The sequence below is a fragment of the Lolium perenne genome, chromosome 4 (assembly GCF_019359855.2).
Source record: "Lolium perenne isolate Kyuss_39 chromosome 4, Kyuss_2.0, whole genome shotgun sequence".
NCBI lineage: Eukaryota > Viridiplantae > Streptophyta > Magnoliopsida > Poales > Poaceae > Lolium > Lolium perenne.
The window spans coordinates 186,132,027-186,148,848 of record NC_067247.2 but is presented as its reverse complement, the minus strand read 5'-3'; the positions used below and the strand labels follow the sequence as shown (position 1 = coordinate 186,148,848).

Genomic DNA, 16,822 nt, shown 5'->3' with positions numbered 1-16,822 from the left:
AGTAATTTCTAACAAGTCCCTTTTATCCAATACTTTTGCAATCCGTGACTTGTCCCTCTTATTACACGTAACTAATGCAAAGAAACAATTTGAACTGAATTTGTAGGGAGGTGATCCCAACGTTGAGATGACGGATGAGCTGAGATGTGTTTCCCAGGGTTGCAACCGTAGAATCTCAATGTATGAGAAGTACGATGTGAATGGGTATCGCTTCCATACAGAGTATCACCAGAAGAATCGGCCTAACCCAAAAACTATAAATACTGGGGTCTTCACCAAAGGATCCGATGACATAGAATACTACGGAAGGTTAGAGAATGTATACGAGCTGACATTCAATAGGATAAACATACAACTCAATCTCGTTGTGTTCAAATGCCACTGGTTCGACCCACAAGTTGGACAGAGAAGCACTCCTTCCATTGGGTTAGTGGAAGTTAGGCCTTCAACCTGCTATAGCGGAGCCGATGTCTTTGTTGTGGCTCACCAAGCCAAGCAAGTTTATTATTTGCCCTACCCATGTCAAAAGGAGTACCTCAAAGGCTGGGAAGTCGTGTTCAAGGTATCACCACATGGTAAGCTACCCATGCCCTCCGACGAGGATTACAACAACATTGACCACCTGTAACATACGAGGGAATTTTTTATCAAGAGCAAGAGAACTTTGGGGATTTGAAATAGAAATTGGTCTTGAGGACCTCGAGAACGAGGCACATCTTCATGGTGAAACAGTGGTGGACCTAAAGGACATACAAATGCTCACCAAGTTACATGAGGGCAATGGGTTCAATGATGAGACTCCACCGGACATTCCCACCCAACCTCATTACTCACATGATACTGATAGTGATAGTGAAAATGAGAACCCAATGCCTCGTTATGAGAACCCAATGCCTCATTATGATAGTGATGATTCGAGGTGAGGGTCCTTTATGCCTTTATGCTTAGTATCTATTTTTCCATATGCTTCTTATACTTAGTATTTATTTTTCAATATGCTTCTTATGCTTAGTATCTATTTTTCAATATGCTTCTTATGCTTAGTATCTATTTTTCAATATGCTTCTTATGCTTAGTATCTATTTTTCAATATGCTTCTTATGCTTAGTATCTATTTTTTGCTTATTGTCTACATTTTATTAAGGCATGAATGCTTACTTGTTTACTCTTTGTCAATGCAGGTGATTGATCAATATGAGCGGAAGCAAGCAATCCATGAACTCCATTTTGAAGAGTATGAGCCAACAGAAGTTCACCGGGACCACTAGAAGTGGAAGACCAACGCGTGCCAGCTCGCGTTACGCGGACGATGACACGGGTGGAGTTGGAGGTGGAGGTGTAGGTGGAGGTGGAGGACGTGGTGGAGGTGGAGGACGAGGTGGAGGTGGAGGACGAGCTGGAGGACGAGGCGGAGGCGGAGGTGGAGGACGAGGACGAGGTGGAGGTGGAGGACGAGGACGAGGTGGAGGTGGACCTTTCCTTGGTGACATACCTCTCGCTTCGGCGACGTGGCTTCCCAGTCCGCTCACACACACCACCGAGGGGGAGATGGAGGTGGAGATGGAGGTGGAGATGGAGGTGGAGGGCAGGACGAGGAGGCGGAGAGGGAGATGGCGCCGAAGAAGTTGCGCATTCGTGGTGAAGCGCAAGTCCCTGATGAGAGGAGGGAGCCTACTAGCCAGGATGCGAAAGCCCTCATCATCCCGAACGAAAAAGAGTAAGTTTAATTTTGAACATTTAGATTCATTTTGCTATGTACTAATGTTTTCATTATTGTGCATAACTGATTGGCATACTAATGTTTTGATTATTGTGCAGCAATTGGACATATGACAAGGGGGTTCGCCAGCCGTCGAGCATGATTGGAGCTCTTATTAGGCAGTACTGGCCGGGCTTTTACACTCCGGTCCCCGGCGGCGAGAAGAAGCTAGCCGAGACTTGGGCGGACTATGAGGCAGCTCCTTGCCCGGGCTTTGGGACAGCTTCTGACGCCGTGTACACCAAGTTTTGGGTAAAGCATGCTTCTCGAGTTTACTTCATAGTTGATGACCACACTATGCTAACTCATGTCTCTCTCACAATTATTCTTATGCATGCTTGCAGACCCATTATAAGGTGCCTGATGATATGGTTGAGCTAGGGAAGGCGGTACTGACTAGGGCTTGTCAGAGGTTGACAAGGCAACAAGGTACAATCGAAGCATACCTGCATCGGGCACTTCAAGGCTGAGCAGGGCACGAGGGTCAAGAAAGCTGACAATATCAAGGACGATCCTCAGATGACAAAGGAAGATTACTTCAAGGTAAGTAAATATTCAATGAGACTCTATGTTGCTGCATAGTTGGGATTGCATTATGTGTTCTTCAAATGAGTTTTGGTTTTTCAGGTTATGCCCCTATGGTGCGAGAATAAGGAAGACGCATTTGAGGCCTTGGTAGCGAGGTGGGTTGGCGAAGACGCCGACTTCAACGCCAAGAGCGCGCGCAACAAGGCAAACCGGGCACTGGAGGAACACACGGTGCGGGAAGCCGCAAGACCGAGCGCTACAGAAGCACAAGGTACATATATACATGGAACAACTTGCATTTATTTCCCCTCATATTACTACTTGATACACATAACATTTATCTTGCTGTGCAGGAGGCGGAACTCGGGGAGCCTCTCACCGAGGTGGGAGGGTGGCAGAAGATGAAGCTGAAGCAGCCCGATCTGAGCCAGCCTCAGCCCTCGCTGCCCGAGTACTACGGCTTTGCCGAAGAGGAGTTGGACAAGTACTGCTCGGTGTTCAAGGGTCTTCATCCGGAGGTGGATGATCCTATTGAGCAGGAGACCGACTTGACGGCGATTATGGTGGCGGGAGCGGCGCGGAGCATGGCCGCACGAAGCTTCTTAGTGGGGTGATCAAGCCGCAGAGGACCCTCACGCAGATCAGGTCTACCCTCACCGCCGGCGACCCACCGGTCGCGCCTCCTCGACACCGTCGTACGGATGTAAGTTTTCTCATTTCCATCTTCTTTCCAACATTCATCCCTGAATGGCTAAAGTGACATGACTCCTTTTCTTGGAAATTGTAGGCTCACTTTGAGGCCGCCTACGCGGCCGCTTATGAGAACTATTTGACGGTTGTAGCAGAGTGGGACCTCAAGAGAGCAGCTTGGGAAGAGTACCAGGAGGCGACGAGTCGTGTAAGTTCCAATCTTTTATGGTTCGAAGACATGACAAGTCCCACCTCCCCTTTTTTTATATCTGCGGCGCTTGACATCTAAACTATCTTGCAGGCGGTCAGGACGTTCTTCCAGACTGGAGAGAGGATCGCACTTCCGCAAGAGGAGCCACCTAGGCCGGGGCCGACTCCGGTGTGCCCATCGAGGGAAGCTTTCGCGGCCACATACTACGCACGGACTCGGTAAGTCCCTGTGCCTAACCGATTCTCACCGCTTTCCTTTCCCATGTGTAAGATGCTAACTCTTGTCAAACATGTAGGGCACGGGAAGTTCGCGGAACCGACCCTCTCCTGGTTCGTCGCGCGAGGGCACACCGATGCACCCCGGCCGCCATTCTCCCGGTGCTTCAGGGTTTTCACCTGCTGGCGATGGTTCAGGCCATGGTTCTACTTCGGTCTACCTCGACAAAGGCCGGACGCCTGAATTTACGAGTCGGACCCCCTGATCTTAGTTTCCCTTAGCTAGGTGTCTAGCGGGTGTGCGTCGATCGTGTGTGCCATGTGTCGACGATGTATGATGATTGTGTGTGCTACATGACACATATTTGTATCACGATGATGTTGTTGCTACATTTGATGATGATTATGTTTGTGCAACATTTGTGATGCATTTGAATGTATATTACTGCTATATATGTCTGTGCGTCTTTGTCTTGGGCCAGGAAATGCGTTGGGAAACCAAATGGTATGGCACTGTGCCGACGGCATAGCCGTCGGCACAGCCCCTGGACGTGCCAAATGGTAGGGCGCTGTGCGACGGCTATGCCGTCGGCGCACAGAAGGGTGCGCCAGCGGCAGCGCGAGCGGGCGGCAGCCGCGTCTGGCCGAAGGACCTGGGCCGACGGCTTGGCCGTCGGCACGACAGAGCAGGGCGTGGACGCGTGGCAGCCTCTGGTCCTCCGATGGCAGCATCCGGGCCGACGGCTTGGCCGTCGGCACAGCTGCAGGGCGTGGACGCGTGGCAGCCTCTCGGTCCTCCGATGGCGGTGTCTAGGCCGACGGCTTGGCCGTCGGCACGATTCTCCCTTGACCTAACGGCCGTTAGACGCTCCGCGGGCCCCACGTTGACTGTGCCGACGGCTCTTGTGCCGACGGCGTCGTTTGACCGTCGCGCAGGAGTCTGTGCCGACGCCAACGGCAGGGCCGACGGCGAGCCGCCCGTGCCGAGGCGATCTGCCGACGGCGGTGTGCCGACGGCGGCCGTCGGCACAGACGTGGGCCGACGGCAGGTGATGCTGTGCCGACGGCCGCCGGCCGTCGGCCCCTCCGCTGGTTCCCGTAGTGAGTGGCCATGCAGACGAGGCTTATGGGCCACACAGTGGCCATTCAGATGCAGCTCATGGATCGGACCGTGAGCCCACGACGTCCATGGGAGTCGAGTCCCAGCGCTGTGTCGCCAGCATCATCGTCGAGCCCCAGTGCTGGGTCGCCTGGCTCATCAACGAGATCCTCAGCGGCGATGCCTTCTGCTCCCTCCGGCCAGTCTCCACCACTGCCCGCGCACCCGATGGTCACTCGGCTTCGTGACAAGAACTGGAAGGCGCTCACACGTACTGATGGCACTGTCACCTACACAACTGCTCGTACTGCGCATACTAAACCCACATATGTCGTTGCTGCTCTTCAGCAGCCGCGTTGGAAAGAAGCCATGGACGCGGAGTTCGCTGCTCTTCAGCAGAATCAGACGTGGCATCTTGTTCCGTTTCGTCGCGGCCTCAACATCATCGACAGTCGTTGGGTCTTCAAGGTCAAGCATCGGCCTGACGGGTCTGTCGACAGGTACAAGGCGCGTCTTGTCGCCAAGGGCTTCAAGCAGCATCACGGCATCGACTACGATGACACATACATCCCTGTGGTCAAGGCCACGACTATCCGTGTCATCCTCTCCCTCGCCGTCACGCATGGGTGGCATATGAGGTAAATCGACATTGATAATGCGTTTCTTCATGGATTTATTGATGAGGATGTTTACATGTTGCAGCCACCAGGGTATGTTGATTCGCGCTATCCACATCATGTCTGCAAATTGGAGAAATCGTTGTATGGCTTGAAGCAAGCGCCAAGAGCCTGGTTCGCTCGTCTCAGCAGCAAGTTACAGTCACTTGGCTTTGTTGCCTCTAAAGCTGATGTGTCTCTCTTCGTTCTCAAGGACAAGACCATCACTATCTATATGCTGGTATACGTAGACAACATCATAGTTGTCAGTTCAACTGAACAAGCTGCTGATCGACTACTGCAACTTAAGGTGTGACTTCACTGTAAAGGATCTTGGTCAGCTGAGCTACTTCCTTGGAATAGAAGTAAAGCGCTTGAAGGATGGTGTACTCCTCTATCAGCAAAAGTATGTCCAAGACCTGCTGAAGCAAACCAACATGCATCAAGCCAAAGCTGTCAGTACTCCCATGGCTAGCACTGAAAAATTGTCTCGATATGAGGGTGATCCTTTGACTGCTGCGGACATTACTAGATATCGTAGTGTTGTTGGAGCACTGCAATATCTTACCCTAACCCGACCAGACATTGCTTTCAACGTTAATAAAGTATGTCAATTTCTCCAGGCACCGACTGGACAGCGGTTAAACGAATTCTCCGATATCTGAAGCACACACCATCACTTGGACTGCACCTTCAGAAATCATCATCACTACTTCTTAGTGGCTTTGCTGATGCAGATTGGGCAGGGTGTCCTAATGACATGCGCTCAACCGGCGAACATGCAGTTTTTCTGGGTGGCAATCTTGTAGCATGGAGCTCCAGGAAACAACCAACCGTCTCACGATCAAGTACAGAGTCGGAGTATAAGTCCCTCGCCAATGCCACTGCAGAGATCATGTGGATACAAGGGCTGCTTAAAGAATTGGGCATTTTCCTTAGTCGAGCGCCATGTCTCTGGTGCGACAATCTGGGTGCTATTTATCTGTCAGTTAACCCGGTGTTTCATGCTCGAACAAAACATATAGAGGTGGACTATCACTTTGTTCGTGAGCGTGTTGCACAGAAGGCCCTCGACATACGGTTCATCTCTACTAGTGATCAGCTTTCCGACATTCTCACTAAATCCCTCTCAACAAAGTTGTTTGTCAAGTTTCGACACAACCTGAACATGGCTTTACCACGTCCAGATTGAGGGGGGTTGTTAAGATAGTTGTTAGACAGTTGCTAATATCCTAACTATCTCTGTATACGGATAGGCTGTTAGCTATTAGTTAGCATACACATAGTTTATCTCATGTAACAACTCTTGTATCTATCATGTACTTGTACCCTACGGCAAGCCATTGGCATTGTGCCTATATAAAGAGATGACCGATGAACCTGTTGGTCACCGCAGCCTAAAGCCCTAGATTGGTTTATACCACCTACTGCCATTCCCCGCTGCTGTGAGACAAAAGAGGGAGAGGACGGGGAGAGAAAAGGACCGCTACCTGTTACGCCGGTCGCCACCAGCTACCATGCCATTCCTTTCGTCGGCTTCTGTTGTTTCCAGCCACCAAGAGACATGCAAGGGATTTGACGGGGAGAGAAGAGGGACACCGGGGAAAGAGGGGAGATGGCGTACTCATCTCGCACCTCACCGCCAGCAGACCTCTCACCGTCGGAATCGCCGATTCCATTCGGTTCTACCTAGCCATTGATCACGAGAGTGCTTCAATGTCTACCACCCGCTGAGCTCCTAACCAGGCCTTTCGGTGTCGTCACAGCCTTGTCTCGCCGCGTATCCTTGCCCAAGAAAAGAAGCTCGTTGACCATCCTTCGTTGATGCGATGTCATGCTGCACCGCCTGTTCTAGCCACAACATATGTGCAGTCTATAATAATGAACAAGCCATGTTGCTTCACTCCAAGCTTCAAATTTATCTCATGTGGGTTGATAGTTTTTTTGGTGAGGGCGAGGGCTGCTCTTGGAAGGTCAACATTTGCACCTGAAGGCCCTCTTCCGGCCGAACTCAATGTCGATTCAGCAAACATTCAGAAGAAGGCCCCTATGGTGGTTTCTCCTCTTGAGTCAGGCCATGCCCATTGTCGTAGGCTCAATTATCAGTTGTCTTTGAGAGCGAGGACATTTCTGGACTCATGCCTCCTGAGATGTTGACCATGCCCGAGTTGCATGATGTGTCTAGGGAGTCATCTCCTCGTAGGTCGATGGTGCTTCTGGAGGTGGACTCGCTTGGGTCATCAACTCCTCGACGGTGGCTTCAATGCCACCACCTTTGGATCCTAGCCAGCCGCTAACTTTGTTTACTATCGGGCTCTCTTTGTGAAGGAGCTCCGCGACTTATTCATCGGTATGAGGTGGCTAGCCTTGGATTTGGCTAGGAGATTGCTTTCCTCCTGATTGATTGAACGGATGCGTGGAGCAAAAGCAACAAAAAAAAAGTGGCGCTACAAGATGGATAGTTCTCAACTTTACAAATTGTCATGTTAGAGACTTTTGTTCATGTGTCTGCGTGGAGTTTCTTTTTGAAGATGTGGTGATCAATATGTGGTGTTGTTGTAAAGGTTTTCATCCAATATCCTTTAATAGATTGAGCCATAACGTTTGGCCCCGTTTCATCAAGAAAAAAAAAATCCAGTGGCGAAAGCTGAGCTGCCTAGGTGAAAACCAGCGGTGTACCGGCAGTCCTGTGTACAATACTTCACAGCGATGCGTCCTCCTCCTCAGTTAAGCTTTTCTCTAGCTAGCACACGTGCCGTCGTAACCTAGTACTCTGAAGACAAGTAATGCACCATGTCCCCGTCTGTGTGGCCAAACGAAGTAAAAAAGGAAACGGCCGTGTACCAGCAGGCGCGGCCATATCAGGAAAACTGAAGAGCTAAACAATGCACAGGTCTACCTGTTCAATGAATACTCGTAGCTGTACTTACAGTCAATTTACACTATAGTCTCTCCATTTTTATTTACTTTGAATTTGGGTTTAATCAAACTTAAATTTTATAGTTTATGTAAGAATTCAGAAAAAAAGTAATGATTAAAATATTTTCTCCGATTTATATTAATTGACTTAATTTTGCCTGTACACAAATGTATCTAGTTAACAAATGCATTAAGATATATCCACATCTAGATAAAATTAAATTAATTAATTTGAATCGGAGGGAATATCAAACACATATAATATAAAAAATAACTTTATGCCGATTCTAACACAATATGTTTTAGTATATTGTAGTATATTCTAACATTTTTCATAAAAATTTAATTAAAGTCTACATAGTTTGAGTTTGACCAAACCTAAAGTGCAAAGCAATTGTGAAGGGAGAAAGTAGACTCTACTCTTGTAATACATGGTGTATGCTTATGATTTCCAATTTTGGGATGATTGCACATTATAGTCCATGATTTGTCAGCTGTATGCTAAACTCTGTGATTTGTCTTTGACGCTTTGGAGTGGTCCATTGGGCAAGGCATCAGCAGTCGGCGATTTACACAGAAATAACCCTTTTGTTAAACTATAGCACAGACTGACCCTCCGGCGAAACTATTTCACCAATCTAACCCTTTTGTGTGGCGCCCCTCTCATGGGCGCCACACATGCCCATATGGCGCCCGTCCTGCCGGCGCCACACACCCATCTGACGTGGCCCGTCGACGCTGAGCTGGTGAGCTGATCCGACGTGGCAGCCCGTGTGGCGCCGATGGGAAAATGTGGCGCCGCTCGGAAGGGCGCCACCCATCCACTTAAGTGTGGCGCCCGAGCCGCCCCCAGCCCGACCCTCTTCTTCTTCTCTCTTCTCTGTTTCTTCAAGAGTGCAAGGAGGCCGGCGGTTCCTCCTCCTCCCCCCTCTCCCCCCACCAAATCCACCACCAAATCATCAGATCTGCCCGACCAATCTCTTCCCCATCCATTCCTCAAGGTAATCCCCTTCGAATCCTTTCCATTCATCCACAAATTTCATAGATCTTGCTAGATTTGGACATGAACCCTAGACATGGAATTTTTTTTGGTGAACTCTATGTTGTAGTGTAGGTGTTGAAATTCATAGCCTCATGTATGCATGTGTTTGAACCATAGATTTGTTGAAACCTAGATATGAATTTTTACATGTATGTGTTGAAATCCTATGTATGTATGTGTTGAAATGTGTAATATTTGCCTAGCAAATGCATTGAAATGTGTTATAGTTGCGTAGTATTTGTGATGAAATAACTAATATTTGTTAGGAATGGCTTATAATATGGTGTTTTATCCCTAGATATGAATGTATATGTATGTATATGCTGCATGTGTGATGGCTTATTTGGATATGTTATCATGTATGTGTTGCTCATATTTGTTAGGAATGGCTAATAATATGGTGTATTTGTGTAAACATGTAGGATGGTGTGGCTCCTAGATCAAGAGTATGACAGGAATCACCGGGCTTTTCATATGACGGAGAGGGGAACGGATCTTCACCCTTTGAAGATTCGGTACCATGGCACAGCTGATATGCCGTATGACGAGAGGTACACGGAGTTCATCCAGCCAACTTGCTAGGTTGCCGCGACACCGAAATTGCGGCTACATCCTCTTCTGAAGAAGCGGAGGTTTGGACTATTTTGTTACCACTCAAACATGTGCTTACTAGTTTCAACTTTTTGTAATCTCATGTGTTTGTGAAGATTCCTGACGACGACACCATCCTGAGTCAAGGCATTGCGAGTCAACGCAAGAAGCAAGCCACACGGTCTGCTTACCAGTTGAAGCCAAGGGGCAACGCTCCAAAACGATACACTCCGGACGATTATGTCAACCGAGGAAAGAAGGTTATCATTGAGGAGGATGAGACGCCGCCGCGGAGATCAACTTTGAGGAAGATGAGGAACGACGAGCCGTTATCTTCAGAGGAGGAGGAGGAGCAGGAGCAGGAGCAACAGCCACGGCAGCGGACGAAAAGGTTGGCCGTCCGGAAGCAGCCCGCGAGGAGGGGACGTCGCGGAGGATAGATGCATTTGCTAGTGTTGTGAACTCTATCTTCTTAAGTATCGTGTTGTGAACCCTATGTCATTTCGAACCATGTCTCTATTGCTACGTGTTGTTTGAATCTATGTGCTAAGATGTGATCTTATGATGCGTGCTATGTGTATGTTCAATGTGTATGAAATTGCTATTGTTGTGTTGAAAACTGTTTAATTAAGGCAAGAGTTTTCATGTTTTTAACACAAGTCAACGTGTGGCGCCTCTCAGGCCGGCGCCACACATCACAGTGTGGCGCCTATGACATCGGCGCCACACGATGCAACTTATATGTCCACAACATCCAGGGGCTTCGGAAGTTTAGTCCTTAGCCGTTTTGGCGAGGCTGTTTGTGTGGCGCCGGTGACATTGGCGCCACACCTCAATGTGTGGCGCCCGTGGCATCGGCGCCACACAAACAGCCTCGCCAAAACGGCTAAGTCCCAGACGATTTGTCTTACAGTATGTTTTGGGCAATTACAAGTGCATGTGTGGCGTCGATGGGAGCGGCGCCACACGGGCTGCCACGTCGGATCAGCTCACCAGCTCAGCGTCGACGGCCACGTCGGATGGGTGTGTGGCGCCCGTCCGGCAGGACGGGCGCCACATGGGCATGTGTGGCGCCCATGAGAGGGGCGTCACACAAAAGGGTTAGATTGGTAAAATAGTTTCGCCGGAGGGTCAGTCTGTGCTTTTCTTTCACTTTTGGGTTATTTTTGTGCAAATCGCCTCAGCAGTCCATGCTCTCTAGGGAAAGGAGATGAGAAAGGCGATGAACCATGCTCTCCATCAGTCTGCGGTCTGCCTGACCTGATAGCACATTAGGGCAAAGCAGGGACAAGTAATCCACTTTTTGTCTCTCTTGTTCTAATCCATCATTAGGGAACATACAAACCGCTAGAAAACAAAGGGGAATGAGATGCCCATCCCAAATGCCGTGCCAAATCCTCTCTCGCTTTTTGTCACAAAAATAAACAACATCCTCTCCTCTCACTTTTTGCCTCTTTTCTCCTCCCCAGGCACAGGCAGGAAGGAAAGGTGGGCAATCATCAGGACCAGGACCAAGGCGTGGCGCGTGGAGATTCGTGCTCGGGCAACCGTGGTCCTACCTGGCAGCTGTAGGGCGCGTCACTGCTTTGACCCTGCCTCAGTTCCTGCGTCGCACCGGTAGTACAGCTCTTAAAAGCGGGGACAGAGAGACTTTACCCTCAACGTGCCAAGTGCATGACATGTGGGGTCGAACATTATCCGTCAGCCGTGCACACTGACATGTCGGGACAGTGGAGGTGGCTTGACAGGTGTTGCTGCCAGCGTGGCGACGCGGAGAACACGGCAACCGCAGGGTGAGCTGCTATCCATCCACGCTGCCAGTGGTACTACTAGGATTGGGAGGTCCCACCATGTCAGTGAGCCAAGTGTAGAGAGGTGGAACTGCTTGTTTTTTTTCTTCTTTTGAACAACTGGAACTGACCACGCGCAGCCGCTGCCGTGGGAGTGTGGGACGGTGGTAGTGAAAGCGAGACTGCGGCTCTGGCTAGCTTTCACCCCAAGCCTCACTCACCACGTGTTTACCACGCATGAGAAATACTACCACCTCCATCGTGGCAGAGAGGTCTCATCCGGAGAGAGGGGAGGCTTGTGCTGGTAAATTCAGTGGTGGCGGCTAGGGTGGTGCACCAGATGGTTGTAGCGGAGGCCCCTGTATGGTTGCTTGAAGAGATTAACAAGTGGATGAGAGCTTTCTTCTGGGCGGGCAAGGAAGAGGTCCAAGGGGGGCAGTGCTTTGTGGCGTGGAAATCCATTTGCAAACCAAAGAAGTATGGGGGCCTTGGCGTTAAGGACCTGAGGCTGCAAGGTTTGGCGCTGCGAGTGAGATGGTTCTGGCTACGACGTACAGACAGGACAAGACCTTGGCAGGGCTTGCCAGGGCTGAAGGACCCAGAGGCGGAGGAGGTGTTCCAGAGCCTTGCCCAATACCGAGTAGGAGATGGACGTTCAACTTACTTCTGGAAGGACAGATGGATTAGTGGTTTTACCGTAGCGGAGCTAGCACCAGATGTCGTGGCAAGGGTCCCTACTAGGAGGAAAAATGAGAGGCTTGTGGGAGAAGCGCTGCCAGAGGATGGATGGATAGATGATATATCGGGAGAGATGACAGAGGAGCTCTGGAGGGAGTGTCTGATTCTTTGGGAGGCTGTGGTATCGGTGCATAGGGAGGTTGGTCGCCCGGACCACATCTCCTGGAAAGGTACGGAGTCCGGAGAGTATACGGCGAAACATACTTATGACATGCTCTGTCAGGGGAGCTTGAGATGGAGCATGAGTAGGCCTGTGTGGGGTTCCTTCTCGCCCATGAAATGCAAGATATTTGCATGGCTGGCGCTAAGGCATCGGCTGTGGACCTCGGACAGAAGGGCGAGACATGGGCTCCAGGAGCGCCCGGATGCTTGCTACACATGCCTCCAGGAGGAGGATAATGTGGATCACATTCTAACCCTTTGTCCCTACGCGAGACAGGTATGGTGCAGGGTGCTTCACAGCGCAAGCCTGCAGATTGCGGACCCAGGATACACAGGAAACCTGCAGAGATGGTGGACGGAGGCCCGCAAGCGAGTGAGGAGGATCGATAGGAAACGCTTCGACTCCATGGTGATCTGCACGACATGGACGCTCTGGAAGCAGCGCAACTCGAGAGCGTTCGGGGACATAAGAAGGCAGAAGAATGTGGAGCAGTTGCTGCAGGAGATCAGAGATGAATTCCAGCTTTGGGAGAGAGCTAGGAGAGGGAGGAGATTAGATGTCGCGAGAGAGTAGGTTTAGGCGGTGTTAGCGCGTGTGTGAGTCCTCGGGCATGATGTTCGCATCTGGGCGCCGAGTCTTGTAAATGTTGTTTGCTCTCTTCTATAAAGATAAGGCACGCGTTTTGCGTGCTCTCAAAAAAAAAAGAGAAATACTACCACCTGTGCTTCCCCATCCACTGACGGGCGGGGTATGATTTCTCCATTGACCAGTAAATTTAGTTGAACAAATTTAAGAAGATATACGTGGTCCAATTCCCTGGTGCACCTACAAGATGGTCCAACGTGTGTCTAATATCCACATCGAACCATACTTCTTCAAAGATGATCGCTCAGATCATAAAATTGAGAGCTAACAATTCCGAACATGGGATAAAATCCATCGGAATGGATAATGCTGCTGAATTTAGTGTAGAAGCATTTAGTGATTACTTCCTAGCTTTGGTCAATAACTATCGAGCATTCCGTATCGTATGTACACACAAAATGGACTTGTGAAATCACTTATGAAAAGGATCGAGTTGATAACAAGAACGTTGTTACAAAATTGTAGTATCCCAACTTAGTGTTAGGGGCATATCACGGGAATTATTTTGAGATAATTGCTTGTAAAAGTATGTCGGGAATGTGTATGACTTCACATAATGATGAACTTTTTCCAAGGTTCAAGTAAAATTGGCTCACTGAAAGCATCCACCATTATCTATGAAGATAATGATGCTTGTATTGTACATATGCAAACAAGTTATATTAAGAGGAATAATATAAAGCATATTGCTCCTAAGCTGTTTTATCCCCATTAGCTACATAAGAAAGAGGAAATATTCTTTTTGCAAACGAAGTCGTGTGATAACCTAGCTAACTTTTTACCATGCATGTACCAACCAAGTTCACTGTTTCATAAATATATACATGAAACGCAGGAGGAGACTTTATGACTTGCAAAATTCAACAGAAGAAATCTCCCAAGTTGTAACCTGTTGAGAAAATCATCAGATCTATGGCATTGCACTCTTTTCTTTTGTGACTTTTACCTAACGGTTTCTCTCGTGAGGTTGTGATTGCGGCAGCGTACAAGTATGGACGACACATGTCATTTTCTTCTTATTTTCCCACTGAGTTTCTAGAAAGGATTTTTTTGGGCATATTGTATCTTTATCTACTACTTTTTACATAGGATTTTGGAGGAGGTTAGTCCCAAGATCATAGATCGAAGAATTAGTTATTTATTATTGTAAATGTGAAATAATCTTTTATTTTCTATGGCATTCCCAATTTGTCAAAGAGACAACTGACACGGCATTCCTTCGCACCCCCACGAATGGACGCCTCTCTTCATCGTGTGTCCATCTGGTTTGTATATATTGGAATCATCGGAAATGCACATTTGATCCCATGTGTGTATGCTCTTACTACCATAATTTCTTTTTTGAAGTGTCAAAACAATTTTTACCGAATATTTGGAGCGCACATTATAAACATTATATATGCACGCGCCAAGTTTCGTGGATAATCCACTTACTTTGTGTCCTCTGTAAAAAAGATAAATAACTGTCTCATGAAAATCCATTTCTTACCACTAAATTTTGTCTTTTTTACATATGACACAAAAGATATCAGTTTTTCATGAAACGCCGTTACGAGGACATAAAACATCAGGATGTACTCGCGAAATGGCTTACCAGATTTTTTAACATTTCGAAATAATTTAAGTATTTCGCAAAAAAAAAAAAAGATTTAAGTACATTTAAAAAACGCCATGTCCACAACTTCCACGTCTCTGCCTCAACCTGGGAATCATTTCCTAGTTAATTGATCACGACCTCCACCTCTCTGCCTCAACCTGCACGGTTTTCAAAGCGCACCTCACTCCAAAGCACTGGCCATTGCCAGGCGGGCCGTGTAGCTGTGCAGGCCCACACGTCAGTGGGGCACACAGGCCAGCCGTGTGGGACCCACCACCTCGCACGCATATCAATGCCGTCCCCAGCGCGCCTTCTTCTCCTCCAAGCCCACTCCTCTCAACTCTCAACGCCCGCCGCACTGAACAGTGAGACTCACTCAACTCCGTCCCTTACCTCGACTGCTCCGACAGCCTCGCGCGCCACCTCGCCTCGACAGTCCAATGGCCGCGCGCGCGACGCGGCGCCCGGGCGTGCTCCTGCTTCTCGCCGCGCTGCTTCTCACGGCAGCTGCAATGCCGGCGACGGCGACGCTGCACCCGGTCGACTACCTAGCGCTGCAGGCCGTGCGGCGCGCGCTCTCCGACATGCCTGGGTCCGGCTTCTTCGCCTCCTGGGACTTCACCGGCGACCCCTGCACGTTCGCGGGGGTGTCCTGCTCCGGCGACGGCCGCGTCGTCACGCTGGCGCTCGGCGACCCGCGGGCCGGCGCGCCGGGCCTCTCGGGCGCATTCCCCTCGGCGGCGCTCGCGCGTCTCGCCGCGCTCAGCTCCCTCTCGCTGGTCCCCGGCCGCGTCTCCGGGGGGCTCTCCCCCGCCGTCGCCGCGCTCCCCTCGCTCCGCTTCCTCGCCCTCTCAGGGAACCTCATCTCCGGCGCCCTCCCTAACTCATTCTCCCCCGCGCTCCGCACCGTCGACCTCAGCAAGAACGCCTTCTCCGGCAGACTGCCCTCCTCCCTGCTCCAAATCCGGAGCCTGCGCACGCTCGTCCTCTCCCACAACTCCCTCTCCGGCGAGATCCCCAGGGCCGTCAGCGCGCCGCTCGTCCACCTCGACTTCAGGAACAACCGCCTCTCCGGCGGCGTGCCGGCGCTCCCGGACACGGTCGTCTACCTCAGCCTCGCGGGCAACAGGCTCTCCGGCCGCGTCGGCGGCGTGCTCCGGAGGCTGAACAGGCTCTCCTTCCTCGACCTCGGCGGGAACTGGTTCTCCGGCGAGGTGCCCGGGGAGCTCTTCTCCTTCCGGATCGGGTACCTGCAGCTCCGCAAGAACGCATTCTCCGGCGACCTCCGCCCCGCGGGGCGGGTGCCGGCGGGCGCCACCGTCGACCTCAGCCACAACGCGCTCACCGGCCGGGTGCCGCCGGAGCTGGCCACCGCGGCCGCGGTCTACCTCAACGGGAACAAGTTCGCCGGCGAACTACCTTCGGATATCGCATCGGCGGCGGAGGCCGGACGCATGCGGGTGCTCTTCTTGCAGGACAACTTCCTCACCGGCATCGGCGTGCGCGGCGTGCCGTCCAGCGCGGCGGTGTGCGCGCACTGGAACTGCGTCTCGCCGCCACCGGCAGTGGTTGCCGCGTGCCCCGCCAAGGGAGGCAGGGGGCGTCGCCGGCCGCCGGCGCAATGCGGCGGGCGGAGGGGATAAGAGAAGACAAGGTTTAAGGCTTTTGGGGGTTAGTGCCTAATGCTGGTCTCATTGCTCATGAGACGGGTGAATAACATTTTTTTGGTAGAGTACATATTTTGATGATCTGCGTTTAGATAGAGGACCGTAATTTTGTCAGGGGTACACGTTGACTGTGGATCTCGTGTGCCTCGTTGACAAAGCGATTTATATAGAAAACCTTTTGTAAAGAAAATGTTCGGTTCTGCTATGGCATCTCTGATAAAATGACCACCAATGTGTTGCTGAATTGTTCTAATTGTTATCAATTGCATTCTGTGTTGCTGAATTGTTCTAATTGTTCTAATGTCGTTAATTTTCTTGCACGGTTGTTCTGTAAGTTTACTAATTCAGTTCAGGTGACACAGATGTGCACCAGTCACACAGTTAATTTACGATTTTATCCAAAATTATGGCAGTTCATGTTGACTCTCAATGTTGGTAAATTGGTGTGTCGGGCACCACTTCTAACGCATGGTCTTGAGGAGGTTGGATTCTTCATCTTTGTGGAAGCGTCC

The 16,822-nt window shown here is 50.2% G+C and overlaps 2 protein-coding genes and 1 long non-coding RNA gene across 3 annotated transcripts; all 3 read left to right on the top strand.

Annotated features, from left to right (window-relative positions):
- The first annotated feature begins 1,590 nt into the window (after positions 1–1,590).
- On the top strand, positions 1,591–2,412 carry LOC139839228 (uncharacterized). Its single transcript, XM_071829279.1, has 4 exons — positions 1,591–1,717; positions 1,819–2,011; positions 2,104–2,188; positions 2,387–2,412. Exons 1-4 carry the CDS (start codon positions 1,611–1,613, stop codon positions 2,410–2,412), a joined length of 411 nt encoding a protein of 136 aa, XP_071685380.1. The 5' UTR covers positions 1,591–1,610.
- A 7,277-nt stretch (positions 2,413–9,689) lies between these two features.
- Positions 9,690–10,267, top strand: LOC139838786 (uncharacterized). Its single transcript, XR_011756639.1, has 2 exons — positions 9,690–9,751; positions 9,827–10,267. It is a non-coding gene; the product is annotated as an uncharacterized lncRNA (long non-coding RNA).
- Positions 10,268–14,974: 4,707 nt separating this feature from the next.
- Positions 14,975–16,527, top strand: LOC127295417 (uncharacterized). The gene has a single exon (XM_051325364.2). The coding sequence runs from the start codon at positions 15,084–15,086 to the stop codon at positions 16,284–16,286; it is 1,203 nt and encodes a 400-aa protein (XP_051181324.1). The 5' UTR covers positions 14,975–15,083; the 3' UTR covers positions 16,287–16,527.
- The last annotated feature ends 295 nt before the right edge of the window (positions 16,528–16,822 follow it).

Coding starts and splice junctions, on each gene's coding strand:
- LOC127295417 (XM_051325364.2), top strand. CDS start 15,084: ATGGCCGCGCGCGCGACGCGGCGCCCGGGCGTGCTCCTGCTTCTCGCC.
- LOC139839228 (XM_071829279.1), top strand. CDS start 1,611: ATGGCGCCGAAGAAGTTGCGCATTCGTGGTGAAGCGCAAGTCCCTGAT. Junction 2,012..2,103: donor CCGTGTACACCAAGTTTTGG/GTAAAGCATGCT, acceptor GCATGCTTGCAG/ACCCATTATAAGGTGCCTGA. Junction 2,189..2,386: donor GAGGTTGACAAGGCAACAAG/GTACAATCGAAG, acceptor TTGGTTTTTCAG/GTTATGCCCCTATGGTGCGA.